Genomic DNA, 19,114 nt, shown 5'->3' with positions numbered 1-19,114 from the left:
TTCTAAACTTCAATGAGAACAGGCCCAGAGCCAAACACTCCTCATTAGTTGACTTTTTTATTTCCAGGACCAGCCAAGGAAAGCAGTCACAACAGAACACCTCTGTATCAGAAATCAGTCAGTGGTCCTTCACCACCACTGTATACGAGACCTGGAGCATCTATTCTGCCTGTGAAAGCACCTTCACCAGAAGGACAAAAGCAGTTCAAGGAGATGACTCAACACTACCTTCGCAAAGGCACTCACGATGGGCCATAAATGCTGGCCTTGCCAATGACAAATAGATCCAGAGAAACAAAACAAAAAGTTAAATTACACATTTAAATCTTGGAGAGGGATTTATGCCCTTGATTTAATGACTTGGAGTCTTAACAGAGTTTATCTGCTACAAAGTGAGTTAGTGATGCTGGAAATAACCTTTCATATGTCAATATCCCAAACAGATCTCTTTAAAATGTGAAGCTTTACATTGAAATAACTGATTTTGCATTGTGATTCAACAATCTTCAATGCAATGGTCTATAATCAGGGCAAAGTACCCAGTGAATGAAAAGATACTTCAAAAACATTTATTCTAGTTGAGATGCTTTTAATAAATTAAATTCCACTAATATGACATTTTTAACTTGGCAAAAACACTCTAAGCACTTCAAGGGATATCAAAATAAATTACATGGAGATGATGTTTGGTAAAGCCTGGGTCAAATACTTGTTTAAATATAGAGTTTTTAAAAAGAGCATTTGGAAAGTGGAAAGAGAGAAGAGGTTTGGGGAAAGAAATCTGCAATTTAGAGCCTTGGCAGCTTGACACAGCTGTTCGTTCCAGAGCAATTACATCTAGGGATGAGCAGAGTCAAGAGTTTGAGGGGCAGAAAGATCACAGAGAGCTATAGGGCTAAAAGAGATTAGAGACCGAATGGGGTGTGTCTACAGGGACTTAAATTCAAAGATGAGAATTTTTAACTAACAGCTGTAAAGTCTTCAGATGTAAAGATGGTATTACAGTTATTAGTTAACATAAAAAAGCAACAAAAATTTCTAAATAAACACTCTACAGATTTGTAAAACAAATGAAAATCTAAATCAGTACACAATTCATAAGACTGTCTGCATTCCTATTTATAAGATTATTCATGTGGATTTTCATTTGACATTAAATCTAATAAGCAAAAGTTATTCTTGTTTTCTCTGGATGCAAGGGATCATTGTAGAAAGGTTGAAGAGGTAATCATCAATGGTTGCTGTGGTTATGTTACTTGACAAACGTTCCAGAGATTTGGATTGTCACTGTAAACCAAAATAGCTCACAAATCCTCTTTGCAGCAGCAGACCGTTACCCAGTATAATTTGTATGTGATTCCAGCCTTCTGAAGTCATCCAGCAAATCACCAAGAACAAAAACTAAGTTCAGCATCTGTCTAGGGTAACTAGAGATAACAATAAATACCAATCTTCCCAATAACAGTCGTATGCTGAAAATAAAGTTTTAAAATATTATGAAAATGGACCAAATCGATTGATCATTTGCACAGTTCACTAGTAAAATAGAAACATTGAAAAGCAGCAGGACTGTGCTATTTGAGATGTTGAACCTGCTTTGATATTCAATACAATCACAGCTGACTAGCTTATTTCAGTATTGATTTCTTACTCTCTCCCTACACCTCTTCAAGCCTTTTATATCTAGAAATCCATTTCCTTCTTAAATATTAACGGCCTCCATAGCTTTTTGCAATGGACAACTCCACAGGTTCACTGCCCCCTGGGTAAAGAAATGGCTCCTCCTCAAAGTTCTACATGTCTTGCCCCATATACTGAACCTGTCACCCTGATTTTAGACCCCTTCCTCTTACTTCCCTCCTCCACCCTAGCCTCTGTCTGCATCCAGCCCGTCAAACTCCGCCAGAATATGTAAGTTTCAGTAAGATCTACTCTCATACTACCAGGTTCCAGTGAATTCAGCCAAATTGACCTACATCATCTCATATTCCAGCTCAGTGCATTCTGGAGATTGGAATTCAGTTCCAGTGCCATCTGTAAGGAGCTTGTATATTTTCCTGTGAGTGTGTGGGTTTCTTCCTGTTGCTATGGAGGTCCAAAGATGTACTGGTTAATAGGTTAATTGATCATTGTAAATTGTCCTGTGATTAGGCTTTGATTAAATAAACAAGTTGCTGGGCAGAGTAACTTGTTCAATGGGTAAGAAGTGTCTGTTCTATGCTGCATCTCTAAATAAATCATAAAATCAGTAGATAAAGACCCTATAGCATGTCATCTTCATTCCTGTACTCAAAACCTTTTGCACTGAAAGCAAATGTGCTATTTGCCTCAACTTCCCGCTGTACCTTCAGTCAGTACTTCTAGAGACTAGTGTAAAAGAACATCCATTAACAATCCGGACTTTCTTCATTAAATGCTACTCAGCCTTTTTATATTTTTCTCTATTAAAGCAGATAACTTTGTGTTTATCTACATTATACTGCCTACTCATTCAACTTGTCTATATTGCCCAAGGGTTACCATCTTTTTGTACCATTATCATCTTTTTGTAGTTTCACAACCAATAGCTAGCTCCAGCTTTGTGTTGTTGAAATAAATACAGATTCTGCTTTATTTATCACTTGTATATGGAAACATGTAGTGTAATGTGTTGATTGCATTAACACTCTATGCACCCAAGGATGGGCTGGGGACAGCCTGCAAGTGTTGGCACCCATCCCTGTGCTAGCATAGTATGCTCCAGGTGCTCAGTAGAACACCACAGAACACAAACAACAGTAGCAAACGAGCACCCGTTCCTACCTCCCATCTACACACAAACTCCAGTCTCCAGCTTCTGGTCATCAAGCTTCAATTTCTGATCAACCATCGGTCTCCAGTCTTTGGTATCGATCTCCTGATGAGGATGGGACCCTGAACTCCAGGCTCAAACTCTAAGCTTGTTGATTGACCTGTCATACCTTTTGCTCGCATTCGATTACAGGACCCACCAACCTGGGACAGCCCGATATCCACAGATGTCCTGTGTTACCCATCCACATCGCTGCCCCTCAACTGTCGAGCTGAGGCCCAGCCTCCAGAAGTCCTTTGCCACCCATCCAAGTCAATGGACTGAGCGCAGAGCAGAGGCCTACTATCCAGTCTGACCTCTAAATCCCACACATCTGTCCCTAATCTCTAATCTGACTTTGCTCTCTGCCCCCAAAAGCAAACATATGAAAAGGAAAAAAAAACAACTAAATCTAAGGCCACAATCTCGAAAAAGATTTCAGTTCAGCACCATCTTACATTCAGTTTGCCCATCCAACGGATGCTGCCCGACCTGCTGAGTTCATCCAGCCATTTCGTACGTCTTGATTTGACCACAGCTTCTGCAGTGTACTTTGTGTTTATTATGCAGAGGTTTACTAGGAGGTACCAGGATGAAAGACTATTGTTAGATGGAAAGACTGGAGGTGCTGAATTTCTTCCCTCTTTAAGCAGAGTCAAAGTGATAGAGCATTACAGCACAGAAGCTGGCCCCTTGGCCCACCTAGTCTGTGCCAAACTATTATTCTGCCTAGTTCCATTGACCTTCACCCTGACCATATTCCTCTATACCCTTCCCATCCGTGTTCCTATCCGAATTTCTCTTAATGTTGAAATCAAACCTGCATCTATCACACATATGCTTCAGGCTCCCCTTCATAGCCAATGTAGAGTACCCCTGAGGCTGTTCCCCTCAATAATAAGAGTACTGCTTTGAATAATGTTGGCGGGGGGGGGAAGGGAAGCTGCAGTGACCAGATCTCTGGCACTGAGCATGAGAAGGGAAGGTGGGGTGGGAAGAAGAGAACTGCAATAGTGATAGGGGATTCCACTGTTAGAGAAGACACAAGATTCTATGGACATGAAAAAGACACCTGGATCCTATGTGGCCTCCCAGGTGCCAGGGTCAGAGACATCTCTGATTGGGTCCACAGCGTTCTAAAGGGAAAGGGGAGCAGCCAGAAGTCTTAGTACATACTGACGTCAACGACACAGGTAGGACAAGGAAGTCCTGAAGACAGAATTTAGGGAGCGAAGTAGAAAGCTGAAAAGCAGGACCTCCAGGTTAGTGATCTCTGGATTGCTGCCTGTGCCACGTGCCAGAAAGGATAAGAATAGGATGATTTGGCAGATGAATACATGGCTGAGGAACTGGTGCAGGGACCGAGGTTTCAGATTTCTAGATCATTGGGATCTCTTCTGGGAAAGGTAGAGTAGAATCCTTGTGGATAGAGTTAAAAAACTGCAAGGTGAAAAGAATCTAATGGGATATTACACTTACACACACACTCACACACTTCTGAACAGTAGCCAAGATGTGGGCTACACATGTCAAATGGGTAATGTTACAATTGTCATGGGGGAAGGTTGGTGCAGGATCCAAAGAGAAAGAATTTATAGTGTGCCTACAAGATGGCTTTTTAGAGAGGTTTCTGGTTGAACTCACTAGGGCAAAGGCTATTCTGGGTTAGATGTTGTGCTTTGAACCAGATTTCATTAGGGAACTTCAAGCAAAGGAACCCTTAGGAGGCAGTGATCATAAAATGATAGGCTTTACCCTACAATTTGAAAGGGAGAAGCTAAAGTCAAATGTATTATAACCATATATCAATTACAGCATGGAAACAGGCCATCTTGGCCCTTCTAGTCCGTGCCAAACACTTACTCTCACCTAGTTCCACTGACCTGCACTCAGCCCATAACCCCTCCATTCCTTTCCTGTCCATATACCTATCCCTTTTTTTTTTAAAAAGGACAATAACGAACCTTCCTCTACCACTTCTACTGGAAGCTCGTTCCACACAGCTACCACTCTCTGAGTAAAGAAGTTCCCCCTCATGTTATCCCTAAACTTTTGCCCCCTACCTCTCAACTCATGTCCTCTCCCCTACTCTCAATGGAAAAAGCCTATCCACGTCAATATCTATCCTCCTCATAATTTTAAATATCTCTATCAAGTCCCACCTCAACCTTCTATGCTCCAAAGAATTAAGACCTAACCTGTTCAACCTTTCTCTGTAACTTAGGTGCTGAAACCCAGGTAACATTCAAGTAAATCTCCTCTGTACTCTCTACTTTGTTGATACCTTTCCTGTAAATCGGTGATCAGAACTGTACACAATACTCTAAATTTGGCCTCACCAATGCCTTGTACAATTTTGACATTACATCCCAACTCCTATACTCAATGCTCTGATTTATAAAGGCCAGCATACCAAAAGCTTTCTTCACCACCCTATCCACATGAGATTACACCTTCAGGGAACTATGCACCATTATTCCTAGATCACTCTGTTCTACTGCATTCTTCAATGCCCTACCATTTACGATGTATGTCCTACTTGGGAGTATTCCCACCAAAATGTAGCACCTCACACTTATAAGCATTAAACTCCATCTGCCATCTTTCAGCCCACTCTTCTAACTGGCCTAAATCTCTCTGCAAGCTTTGAAAACCTACTTCATCATCCACAACGCCACCTATCTTAGTATCACCTGCATACTTACTAATCCAATTTATCACCCCATCATCCAGATTATTAATGTACATAACAAACAACACTGGACCCAGTACAGATCCCTGAGGCACACCACTAATCACCGGCCTCCAACCTGACAAACAGTTATCCATCACTACTCACTGGCATCTCCCATCCAGCCACTGTTGAATCCATCTTACTACCTCAATATTAATACCCAACTATTGAACCTTCCTAACTAACCTTCCGTGTGGAATCTTGTCAAAGGCCTTACTGAAGTCCATATAGACAACATCCACTGCTTTACCCTCGTCAACTTTCCTAGTAACCTCTTCAAAAAATTCAGTAAGATTTGTCAAACATGACCTTCCAAGCACAAATCCATGTTGACTGTTCCTAATTAGACTATGTCTATCCAGATAATTATATATACCATCTCTAAGAATACCTTCCATTAACTTACCCAAAACTGACGTCAAACTGACAGGCTGATAATTGCTAGGTTTACTCTTAGAACACTTTTTAAACAATGGAATCACATGAGCAATATGCCAATCCTCCGGCACCATCCCCGTTTCTAATGACATTTGAAATATTTCTGTCAGAGCCCCTGCTATTTCTACACCAACTTCCTCAAGGTCCTAGGGAATATCCTGTCAGGACCCAGAGACTTATCCACTTTTATATTCTTTAAAAGCACCAGTACTTTATTTTCTTTAATCATTATAGTTTCCATAACTTTCCTACTTGTTTCCCTTACCTTACACAATTCAATATCCTTCTCCTTAGTGAATACTGAAGAAAAGAAATTGTTCAAAATCTCTCCCATCTCTTTTGGCTCCACACATAGCTGTCCACTCTGATTCTCTAAGGGACCAATTTTATCCCTCACTATCCTTTTGCTATTAATATAACTGCAGAAACCCTTTGGATTTATTTTCACCTTACTTGCCAAAGTAACCTCATAACTTCTTTTAGCTTTTCTAATTTCTTTCTTAAGATTCTTCTTACATTCTTTATATTCCTCAAGCACCTCATTTACTCCATGCTGCCTATATTTATTGTAGATCTCTCTCTTTTTCCGAACCAAGTTTCCAATATCCCTTGAAAACCTTGGCTCTATCAAACTTTTAACCTTTCCTTTCAACATAACAGGAACATAAAGATTCTGCACCCTCAAAATTTCACCTTTAAATGACCTCCATTTCTCTATTACATCCTTCCCATAAAACAAATTGTCCCAATTCACTCCCTCGCATCTCCTCAAAGTTAGTCTTTCTCCAATCAAAACTCTCAACCCTGGGTCCAGTCCTATCCTTCTCCATAGTTATATTGAAACCAATGGCATTGTGATCACTGGACCCAAAGTGCTCCCCAACACATACCTCCGTCACCTGACCTATCTCATTTCCTAACAGGAGATCCAACACTGCCTCTTCTCTAGTTGGTACCTCTATGTATTGCTGCAAAAAACTATCCTGCACACATTTTACAAACTCCAAACCATCTAGCCTTTTTACAGAATGGGCTTCCCAATCTATATGTGGAAAATTAAAATCTCCCACAATCACAACCTTGTGCTTACTACAAATATCTGCTATCTCCTTACAAATTTGCTCCTCCAATTCTCGCTCCCCATTAGGTGGACTATAATACACCCCTATAAATGTTACTACACCTTTCCCATTCCTCAATTCCACCCAAATAGACTCCCTAGATGAGCCCTCTAATCTATCCTGCCAAAGCACCGCAGTAATATTTTCTCTGACAAGCAATGCAACACCTCCCCCTCTTACCCCTCCAATTCAATCACACTTGAAGCAACGAAATCCAGGAATAATTGGTTGCCAATCACACCCCTCCTGCAACCACGTTTCACTAATAGCTACAACATCATATTTCATATAATACATATACTGTATTAGTATTGCAGTGGAGTAAAGGGAATTAAAGAGGCATGAGAGAAGAATGGCCAAAGTTGATTGGAAGGGAACACTAGCAGTAATGATGGCCGAACAGCAATAGCTGGAGTTTCTGGGAGAATTTCGGAAGGTGCAGGATAGATTTATCCCAAAGTAGTAGTACTCTAAAGGCAGGATAATACAACAGTGGCTGACAAGAGAAGGCAAAAACAAAATTAAAAGTAAAAAAGAGGGCTTATAATTGAGTTAAAATTAGTGGGAAGTTAGGGGATTAGGAAGCTTTTGAAAACCAACAGAAGGCAATTAAAAAAGCCATAAGGAAGGAAAAGATGAAATATGAAGGTAAGCTAGCCAATAATAGAAAGAACAAAAGAGAGGCAAGAGTAGATATCGGACCACTGGAAAATGACACTGAAGAGGCAGTAATGGGGACAAGGAAATAGCGGACAAACTAATTATGTATTTTGTATCCGTGTTCACCAGTTCTGCAGTATACCAGAAGTTCGAAAGTGTCGGGGGCAAAAGTGAAATTGTTGTTACTAGGGAGAAGGTGCTTGGGAAGCTTAAAGGTCTGAGTGTAGATAAGTCACCTAGACTTGATGGACTAAACTCCAGGGTTTTGAAAGATGCAGCTGAAGAGATTGTGGATGCAATAGTAATGATCTTTCAAGAGTCACTATATTCTGGTATAGTCCCAGAGGACTGGAAACTTGCAAAGTTCACTCCACTCTTCAACAAAGGAGGAAGGCAGAAGAAGGGAAATTATAGGCCAGTTAGTCTGACCTCAGGTGGGAAGATGTTGGAGTTGATTGTTAAGAATGAGGTCTCAGGGTACTTAAGAGGCACTTGATAAAGTAGGCCAAATTCAGCATGGTTTCCTTAAGGGAATTCTATGAGGAAATAATAAGCAGGATACACAAAGGAGAATTGGTAAATATTGTGCACTTGGATTTTCCAGAAGGCCTTTGACAAAGTGCCGCATGAGGCTGCTTAAGAAGATAAAAGCCACAAATTACAGGGAAGACACCGGCATGGATAAAGGATTGACATGGGCAGGAAGCAAAGAGTGGGAATAAAAGGAGACATTTCTGGTTTGTTGCCAGTGCCTAGTGATAATCCTCAGGAGTCAGCATTGGGATCGCTTCTTTTTACATTATATGTCAATGATTTGGAAAACAGAATTGATGGCTTTGTGGCCCATTTTGCAGATGACAGGAAGATAGGTGGAGAGGCAGTTAGGGTTGAGGAAACAAGAGGCTGCAGAAGGACTTAGATAGATTAGGAGAATGGGCAAAGAAGCCGCAAATGGAATACAAGGTCAGGAAGTGTATGGTCATGTACTTTGGTAGGAGGAACAAAAGTGAAGACTGTTTTCTAAATAGGCAGAAAATTCAAAAATCCAAGAATCAAAGGAACTTGGGAGTAAGAATGTAATGCTAAGGCTTTATATGGCACTGGTAAGGAGTGTTGTGAGCAGTTTTGGGCCCCTTAGGTGCTAACATTGGAGAGAGTTCAGAGAAGGCTCACGAGAATGATTCCAGGAATTAAAGGGTTATCGTATGAGGAGTGTTTGATGGTACTGGGCCGAAACTTGCTTGAATTTAGAAGAATGAGGGGGAATCTCATTGAAAACTATCAAATGTTGGAAGGTTTAGATAGAGTGGATGTGGGGAAGATGTTTCCTATAGTGGGGGGGAAGTCTACGACCAGAAGGCACAGCCTCAGAACAGATGGATGTCCATTTAGAATCGAGCTGAGCAGGAACTTAATTTGTGGAACCTGTTGCACTAGGTGGCTGTAGAGGTTAGGTCAGTGGGTACACTTAAAGTGGAGGTTGCTAGGTTCTTGATTAGTCAGGGTGTGAAAGGTTATGGGGAGAAGGCAAGAGAATGGGGATGAGAGGAAAAATGGATCAGTCATAATGAAATGGTGGAGCATACTCGATAAGCCAAATGGCTTAATTCTGCTCCTATCTCTTATGGTCTAAACATTTCACCTTTCATTCTTAACCCATTGTCTCTAGTTCTAATCTGATCAAGAGAATAATTCAAAATATGCACCAAATATAAAATGTGCTTTGGAGCCCACTGGTATACATTTACCTCCATGGAGCCCATTTTCCGGGCCTTGGTCAGGGCAGACTTCCTTTGGGCATAAAAGGGATCGGCTGGCTGAGGCAAGGCTGGAAGAAATCCATCCACATCATCATTCCCTCGATTCTCTGAGAGATCCTCCATGCTGCCCTGGTCAGTTTTGGAGCCACCGTCATTCTACAGAGGTTAAAAGAAAACATAACCATCAACTCAGAAAAACTTAATTAATGACAACTGGTCAGAAGGAGAGAGCTGAATAATAGGCAAGTCATGCCAGTGCCTTGCAAAATAGCTGCCAATTTCAATCATGCGAGGACAGGTACATAAACTGCTGCAATAACTTGGAGAAATATGTGGAAGGGTAAAGTGTGAATAATTGGATACCTTCAAAGAGGTCTTATGGTCTTCACGGCAGCTGCATTCATATCCAAATATCTAAGTAAAGTTAGTGTATGTCCATGGAACACAAACTATTTCAGTCCATGACCCTTTCCACCTTTGCATTTATTTATTTATTATTGAGATACAGCGCAGAATATGCCCTTCCAGCCATGCCACCCAGCAATCCCCAATAGAACCCTCACCTAATCACTGGACAATTTACAATGACCAATTAACCTACCAACTGGTACGGCTTTGGACTGTGGAAGGAAACCGAAGCACCCGGGGAAAATCCATGCAGTCACAGGTATTAACTCCTTATAGCCAACAGTGAGAGTACAAATATATTAAACAGTAAAAGAATAAGAGAACACAAGGTGTTTTATTTCAGTTATTTAATTTTAGATTTGCTTGAAAAGAATAATTTTCAAATGTATCCATTGTGCTAGAAGTGTAATTCTCAGGGTTAGCAACAATTGATCTTTTAAAATGATTCTTTTTCCAATGGCTGCAGGGAGATACAGTTTTTTCAGGAGAAATACAAAAATGAAAATCCTCCCAAAAACGTGATCAGGATCATGCAAACTTAATAAGCTTAATTAACAATACGCTAAACTGCAAACCCTATCAATTAAAAATCTATTTGATTAGATTCACAAGATGTTTAGCCTGGGCTGAAGCTCCTCCTTGATGCTATATCCCAGCAAAGGCTAACAAATGTTCCCCTGCGAGTTAACAACATTGCCAAGTCTCTAGGGCAGGAATGGAATATACAAACTTGTAACATGGAGTCTCCTAATTAGGCTGCAGCTGACAAAAAAAAATTATAAAAGAATTTTGGACTAATGGATTCAAATAAATTCTGTGCAGAAAAGTTATATACTTTATTGTATTTCATAAATGGATTACACTCGCCCACTGTGAATTACCTCAGCCGATGCAGGACGAAAGCCAGATCCCGTAGGGGCATTTTCATCTTCATCACAGCCTTTAGCCCCTGGACTAAAATGAAGCTCTACATGAAATCGCTCTTCAGATGAAGGGTCCTGACAAAAAGCAGTAAACATTGAGAAACCAACAGCTAAGTTACAAAATAGAAGACTGATCCTACAGGTAAAGCTATTAATAAAACATTAAAGATATTGGGCATTGCAGCAGAGGCCTGCAGAACAAACACAAGTTATGCTTAATCTTGATAAATCACTGGTTGGGCCTATCTGCAGTACTGTGGCCACCATATTCAAGGAAGGATGTGGAAAATAAAACTGTTACATTTATTTGAAGAATTATGACTTGCAGGCCCGGAAGATAGGTTTAGGCCATCCCCAGGTTGGAGGAACATCACGTCATATTCAAGTCAAGTCAAGTTTATTGTCATTATGACCATAAACTGCTGGTACAGTACACAGTAAAAATGAAACAACGTTGCTCCTGGACCCTGGTGCTACATGAAACAACATAAAACTACACTAGACTATGTAAGACAGCACAAGGCTACACTAGACTCTGTAAAACAACAAAACCTGCACTAGACTACAGACCTGCACAGGACTACATAAAGTGCACAAAACAGTGCAGGGCAGTACAAAAATTAATAAACAAGACAATAGGCACAGTAGAGGACAAATTACAATATAATAATAAATGATGTAGATGTCAGATAAGACTCTGAGTATTGAGAAGTCTGATGGCTTGGGAGAACAAACTGTTGCAGTCTAGTCGTGAGAGCCCAAATGCTTTTGCCAGATGGCAGGAGAAAGAAGAGTTTGTGTGAGGGTAGCATGGGGTGCTTCACAATACTGTTAGCTTTGCAGGAGCAGCATGTGGTGTAATTGTTTGTAATAGCAGGAAGAGAGACCCCAATGATCTCAGCTGACCTCACTATCCGCTGCAGGATCTTGCGATCCGAGACAGTGCAGCTGCTCAGGATGCTCTCAATACATCCTCTGTAGAATGTGGTGAGGATGGGGAGTGAGAGATGGATATTTCTCAGCCTTCGCAGAAAATAGTGATGCTGCTGGGCTTTCTTGACTATGGAGCTGGTGTGAGGGACCGGGTGAGATTCTCCACCAAGTGAACACCAAGAATTTTGGTGCTCTTAACAGAACAGCCATCAATGTTCAGTGGAGAGTGGCCGCTCTGTGCCCTCCTGACGTCAACAACAATCTCTTTTGTTCTGCTCACATTCAGAGACAGGTTGTTGGTTCTGCACCAGTCTGTTAGCCGCTGCACCTCCCCTCTGTAAGCTGACTCATCGTTCTTGTTGATGAGACCCACCATGGTCATGTCATCGGCGAACTTGATGATGTGGTTCGAGCTGTGTGTTGCTGCACAGTTGTGGATCAGCAGAGTGAACAGCAGTGGACTGAGCACACAGCCCTGGGGGGCCCCTGTGCTCAGTGTGATGGTGTTGGAGATGCTGCTCCCAATCCGAACTGACTGAGGTCTCCCAGTCAGGAAGTCTAGGATCCAGTTGCAGGCCCAGCAGTTTCAGCTTTCCAATCAGGTGCTGAGGAATGATTGCGTTGAATGCTGAACTGAAGTCTATGAACAGCATTCGAACATATGTGTCCTTTTTTGTCCAGGTGGGTGAGGACCAGGTAGAGAGTAGTGGTGATGGCATCATCCCTTGAGCAGTTAGGAGGATACACAAACTGCAGGGAGTCCAATGAGGGGGGGCAGCAGAGTCTTTATGTGCCTCTTATATTGCTATGTTTCTATGGTCCGCTCTCCTCTCCTATCAGATTCCTTCTTCTTCAGCCCTTTACTTTTTCAATCTATCACCTTCCAACTTCTCAGTTCATCCCTCCTTCCCTCCCCAAAGATACCTATTTCCCCCTCACCTGGTCTCACCTGTCATCTGCCAATTTATGTTCCTTTCCTTCTTCCCACTCCATCTTCATTCTAATTTGTTCTGTCTTCCTTTCCAGTCCTGATGAAGGGTCTCAGCCTAAAACTTCGATTGGTTATTCCCCTCCATAGATGCTGCCTGGCCTCCAGCATTTTATGGGTATTGCCCTGGATTTCCAGCATCTACAGAATATCTGGCGGTTTGGGATTAGGCTGGAGGTTCTTTTACAACTACCATGGCCACAATGGGCTAAATAGCCTTTTCTGTCACTTTAGGTTTTATTTTTGATTGTAGAACTCTGCCATTGACAGTTCCCAAGCCAGTCTACAAAAGAAGGTGGCTTGGGCATTGGGCTAGCAACCCCATCCCGTAAAAACCAGTGCTACAGAAACATCGATACCTTAACCCTGGGAGAGGAAGGATTTTTGATGGGATACACTTTAAGATACTGGGCCAGGATAGAGGACTCTGGAAAGCTTCTCTAGGAGCAATAAGCTTAAAAAGAAAATGCCTTGCAGAGAATGCAGAGGAACCCTACGAGAATGGTTCTATGATTCAGTCATGTGGAAGCAAGAGAAGATGGGATTACTCCCCTTACAGATCAGGTAAGTGTTCAGAATTATAAGGGATCTGAATAGCCAAGAGGGGTGATCAGTAACCAGAAACCATTGAAATTAGTTAATTGGCAAGGGGACGGAGAGCATAGAGGAAAGATAGCTGATATTAAGAGGTGAGAAGTGTGAGGCAGAGCTGATAGAAGTAAATGGGCAGATGGAGCCTGGTTGATGAGGGTCATGGGAACAGAATTAGAGCAGGGGAGTACTTGTGAACAAAAAAAATTGAGTTAATTGTCATGCAGCATAATTAGAAGTAATGACAATTCACTCCAATATTTTTTGTTTACAAGTAACTCTCCTGCTCCACTTCTGTTCCCATGCCCCTCGTCAACCAGGCTTCATCTGCCCATTTGCTCCTAAGTTACAGTAGTAAGTTTTAGTAGTAGTACAGGATTAGGGCAAAGAAAGGAGAGCATATTCAACAGTCTTTCCAATGAAACAAAGCTTAAGGAAGGTAACATAACTACAAGACGGAAGCAGCTGGAAGAAAAGGCAAATGGAAAAGCCAAAATAAAAACAGAAAATGTTGGAAACACATCAGACTCAGTCAGCGTCTGTAGAAAGAGGAAAGTTTACAGTCTCAGACCCTTTGTCAGAATTAGGGAAGGCAGAAAATCCAATTAGCTTGTGTCAAGAGAGATAGTGGAATGTCGGGTGGATAAAGGGAAGATTTTAAATAGGGAGATTTCAAATAGGTTAGGAGTTAGGAGTACTAGCAGATTATGCTTCTCTAATGTCATAATATATTGTTAATGGTAAGGATGTGGGATATGCCTTAAATAACATAAGGGAAATCTAACAAGAATAATGTCAGGCAGAAATGGTCAGTTCTGATACAGACAGAAAGAGTGAGTAAGTCATCCAAAGTTGGAGAATCCATTATGGAGGTTAGAGGGTTGCAATGTGCCCAGAAGGCAGATGAGGTGTTGCTTCTCAGGCTTGCATTGGGCCTTGTTGGAACAGTGTAGGAACCTCAAACAGACATGCTCAGCAGGCCAGAACCCTGTTACTAGCAACACACATCTCAGAGACATAATGTGCTTCTGATTATTGCATAAATCCACATGGTTTTTGCCCTACCAAAGATATTCCTTCTGTTCTACCCACCTCTCCTCCACCTTCTCTGTAACTAAAAACAGATGTCTATTTCCAATCACATTCTCTCTCTAGATGCTGTCTGATCTGCTGATTATTTCCAGCATTTTCCGCTTTTATTACTATAATTGCTATTATACAACACTACAATATTTAATTGGTCTTATTCCAGAGAGAAATTCCTTCCTGCCTTATTAATGCAAGAAAGCAAACTTCTGTCACATCATTATAACTCACCATCACCCCTCCTTATATGAGCCACTGGCCTTATGGAGAATTTGACAGGGAGTCTATAACTGTTTTCAGATCGATCGTAAATAACAAATAAGAGCAGTCACTTTCAGAATAAATTTCTGGATGATTTAGGAAATCTACTCTGAAAAATTGGGGCAACTGTTTGACAGGTTAAACTATTCCTGAGGATATGGTGACAGGAATTAACCTCAATAGCTTTAATAAGCATAGTGATCTATTCCTTTAGACACAAGAAGATAAAAAGCCAGAAGCAGGCCATTCAGTCCTTTAGACTGCAACTGCTCCAGCATTCAGTAACACTGTGGCAGAGGCAATAACATCAACGCTCTGTGTAACCATATAAATATATTCAAATCCTCTTGCAGCAAAAGCTGAATATTGAATTCTCCCAGTATATTAACTTTCAATGATTCAAGCACGAAGACACCAAAGCCAAGGTGAAAACCAACATCTTTCAGCCTTTCATCGTTTAAAAAAAGTCCTCCACCTGCCAAAGTCACATCTTTCCATTGTTCATTTATTTGGCCTGTCTACATCCCAGGAAGTCCCCTCTGTAGTGGGGATGGAGAAAGTCAGCAGCTTTAAATTCCTGGGGGTTAACTTATCAGGTGACCTGCCCTGGGCTGCCATAGATGCAATCACAAGGAAGGCATGCCAGTGTCTTTATTTTCTTAAGAAGTTAAGGAGATTCAGCCTTTCATTGAACACCAACAAATTTCTACAGATGTTGAAAGTATCATGGTTGCATCATGGTCTGGTACAGCAATTCAAATATGAAGGAATCCAAGAAGCTGCAGTGAGTAGTGGACTTGGCCCAAGATTTCACAGGCGCATCCCTCCCCACCATCGGAAGTACTGGCAGGAGGAGCTGCCTCAAGGCGACATCATCCATCACCAAAGATCCCCACCATATGGCCTATGCCATCTTCTTGCATTACCATCAAGCAGGAGGTACAGGAAGTCTGAAGTCCCACAGCACTAGATTCAAGAACAACTATTCCCCTTCAAACATGGTCTCAGTAAAGCAGCCAGTATAATCAAAAAACCCCACTCAACACAGGCATTCTCTCTTCTTCCCTCTTTCATAGAGCAGAAGATACAAAACCCTCAAAGAACCTACTGCCAGACTCAAGGACTACTTCTACCCCACCATTATAAGTCTATTGAACAGTTCTCTAGTATGATAAGACAGCCTCATGCCCTCACAAGATACCTTGTTAAAACCATGCAAGTTGTTGTCTTCCTGCACTGCACTTTCTCTGTAACAAATACTTTATTCTGCACAGTAACTGTATTCTACTGCTACAATGAATTGATTTCTATGAATGGCATGCACAGCATGTTCTTCCACTGTTTTCTTGGTACATTTGCCAATAAGGAGCCAATTTACCAATCATAAGATCTTAAGGCGTTGCAGCAGAAACAGAAAACATCAAGTGAGCAACATTTCTGTGGGTGAAAACACCTTGTTAATGAGAAAGGTCAAGAGGCCAGATTCGTTCAAAGTGAGAGGAAGGCAACAGTAACTCAAATGACCACACATTACAACAGCGGTGTGCAAAAGTGCATCTCTGAACACACATGTCAGATCTTGAAATGGATTGACTATAGCAGCAGAAGACCACAAACATACAGAAAAACACTTAGTGGTCACTAGGTGTGTCTTCCACCTTATTTATTGGACCTGTAAAGATGCTGTGTAACATCAAAGCTAGTTTTTGTTGAAACTCATTGGTCACAGCCTGAAAGAAGGAGGAAGCTAGAAAACAATTCAACATTACTTTTCAAACTGGAACTAGATAAGTACTGGGAAAAATATTTATAACCAGAAGTGTCAGGAATGAGCAGAGAATTGGAATTTTAGTAATATATTTCAAAAGACCTCCACAAGTACAATGGGCCTAATGGCCTCTATTTTAGGATGCTGTGTATTTTATAACTAAGAAATGTTTTTCTAAATTAGTCTGTGTCTTATTTTATAAGACACACTCAAAAGTTCCATAGACTTTATCCAATTCTCAGATCATCAGTGCCTTAAATCTCAAGAAATGCTATCCTTTTAATTTTATAGGTACATGAACATTTTCTGCATAACAAAAAAATTAATTTGGCCAATCTAGTGACCAAGAGGCATACAAAATGGAAATATTCAAGCTCAGTCTCTATTCTGCAGACCCTCAAGAGCAATTTACAACTGGAGTGATGAAATGGGTCAGTTAAGGAAGGGAGAAAGGAGCCATGAGGTAGAATTACAGTGTCCACTGACTGTTCATGGGTGAGTATTGGCTTAGGAATTGTCAGCAGCAATCTCCTATAGGTGATTACTGCCTGGGATTGTCCTTGAGGATGGGTGAGTTGTAAATGGTGATTTCTGGAAGGGAAAGGAAAAGTAAAAAAAATCACACAATTAGGCTATTTTGCACAGATGGCATCTGATAAACAATTTCAAAGTTCAAAGTAAATTTCTTATCAAAGTACATATATCATCACATACAACCCTGAGGTTCATTTTCTTGTGGGCATACTCAATAAATCGATAATAGAATGATAACCAAAACAGAATCAATGAAGAATGTGTGCAAAAAGCAACAAAATGTGTGCGAGTGTGTAAGTAGATAAGTCGACAGACAAGTAATAAATCGAGAAAAAGAGCCCTTGAAAATGAGTCCAGAGATTGTGCGAACATTTCAATGATGGGGCAAGTTAAGTGAAGTTATACCCTTTGGTTCAAGAGCCTGATGGTTGATGAATAATAACTGTTTCTGAACCTGGTGGTGTGAGTCCTGAGGCTCCTGTACTCTCTTCCTGATGGCAGCAATGAGAAGAAAGGATGTCCTGGATAGTGGCAGTCCCTAATGATGCATGTTGCTTTCCTGTGACATTTCCTGTTGATGTGCTCCATGATTGGGAGGGCTTTACCCGCGATGGCCAAGTTCACATCCTCTAGTTTTCATAGGATTTTTCATTCAAGGGCATTGATGTTTCCATACCAGGCTGTGATACAGCCAGTCAATACACTCTCCACTACACAGCTACAGAAGTTCGTCAAAGTTTTAGATGCCATGCTGAATCTTCGCAAACTCTTAAGGAAGTAGAGGCACTGCTGTGCTTTCTTCATAATTGTACTTAATGTGCTGAGCCCACGATAGGTTCTCCAAAACAATAACACTGAGGAATTTAAAGTTGCTGACCCTCTCGACCCCTGATCCTTCGATGAGGAAATTGAGAAGTCTGTTGATCAGGATACAGTGGACACTGTTGATATGGATATTAGTAAATAATTTGACAAAGTACCAAGCAAAAGGTTGGTTTAGAAAACCAACACTCACAGAAAAGGAGGGCCAGTATCAACTTATGTTAAAATAATTGTTTCAAGAGCAGATGATATCATGTTTATGGTTAATGGCTGTCTTCTGACAGGTAGTGGTGCTTCCCTGTGGTCCTTGCTAGGATCATTTTATGTAAATAACTTGATGTTGAAATAGAGAATGAAATTTCAAGATTACCTTATAACACAAAGTGTGGCAAAGGCCAACACCAGATCAGCCATAACAGAGCACTGATAGTCCAGCAGAATGAATTGACAAGAGGCATTAGGAAGTTAATACAAGAGTGAGGCAATGCAGAACAGATGGGAGAGGTAATGCAGATACAGTTCAAAAGAGATTGTCATAGAACAGAGGGACCCAAGGGTGCATATGCATTGATCTATGAAGGGCAACAGACATGTTAGTAAAGCAATATATGAAATATTGAGCTTTACAAATTGACTTACTTACAAAAATAGAAAATTTATGTTTTCCTTCACAGAGCTCATACAGTAGTGTGTCTAGTTCTAGTTAACATGGAAGACAAATCGGTCATTAAGAGGGTGCAAGGGGGATTTACTTGAATGGTTCAAGGGATGATTGATTTTAGACTGCAGGTTAGATGGAAGCTGGAGCAATTTGCAATTGAGCAAAGGAGAATGAGACTGGAAAGAGGTGGACAAGACTAGAACATAAGAACATCAGAAATAGGAGCAGGAGTAGGTCATCCGGCCCATCGAGACTGCCCCACCATTCAATAAGATCATGGCTGATCTGTCTGTAACTCAGCTCCATCTACCTGCCTTTTCCCCATAATCCTTAATTCCCTTACTATGTAAAAATCAGATACTATATCTTAAATATATTTAGTGAAGAAGCCTCAACTGCTTCCCTGGGCAGAGAATTCCACAGATTCACCACTCTCTGAGACAAACACTTTCTCCTCAACTCTGTCCTAAATCTTCTCCCATGAATCTTGAGGCAATGTCCCCTAGTTCTAGTCTCACCTACCAAAGGAAACAACTTTTCTACTTCTATCTTATCTATATCCCTTTCAAAATTTTGTATGTTTCTATAAAATCCCC

General features: G+C 41.0%; 1 protein-coding gene across 11 annotated transcripts in view; it reads right to left on the bottom strand.

The window, feature by feature from the left end:
* Positions 1-19,114, bottom strand: part of ppip5k1a (diphosphoinositol pentakisphosphate kinase 1a) — a 254,160-nt gene that overhangs the window by 84,762 nt on the left and 150,284 nt on the right. For all 11 annotated transcript variants that reach the window (XR_009507178.1, XM_059945947.1, XM_059945943.1 and 8 more), the window contains 2 exons: positions 10,833-10,949; positions 9,532-9,699 (listed from right to left, as the gene is read on the bottom strand). Coding sequence is in view for 10 of the 11 variants with exons in the window: in XM_059945947.1 (XP_059801930.1) it covers positions 9,532-9,699; positions 10,833-10,949 (285 nt within the window). In the remaining variant the exon portion in view is untranslated. The remainder of the gene's footprint in view (positions 1-9,531; positions 9,700-10,832; positions 10,950-19,114) is intronic.

This window comes from Hypanus sabinus, chromosome 21 (assembly GCF_030144855.1).
Source record: "Hypanus sabinus isolate sHypSab1 chromosome 21, sHypSab1.hap1, whole genome shotgun sequence".
NCBI classification, from domain to species: domain Eukaryota; kingdom Metazoa; phylum Chordata; class Chondrichthyes; order Myliobatiformes; family Dasyatidae; genus Hypanus; species Hypanus sabinus.
The sequence above is the reverse complement of the archived record's forward strand: the minus strand, read 5'-3'. Positions and strand labels throughout refer to the sequence as shown.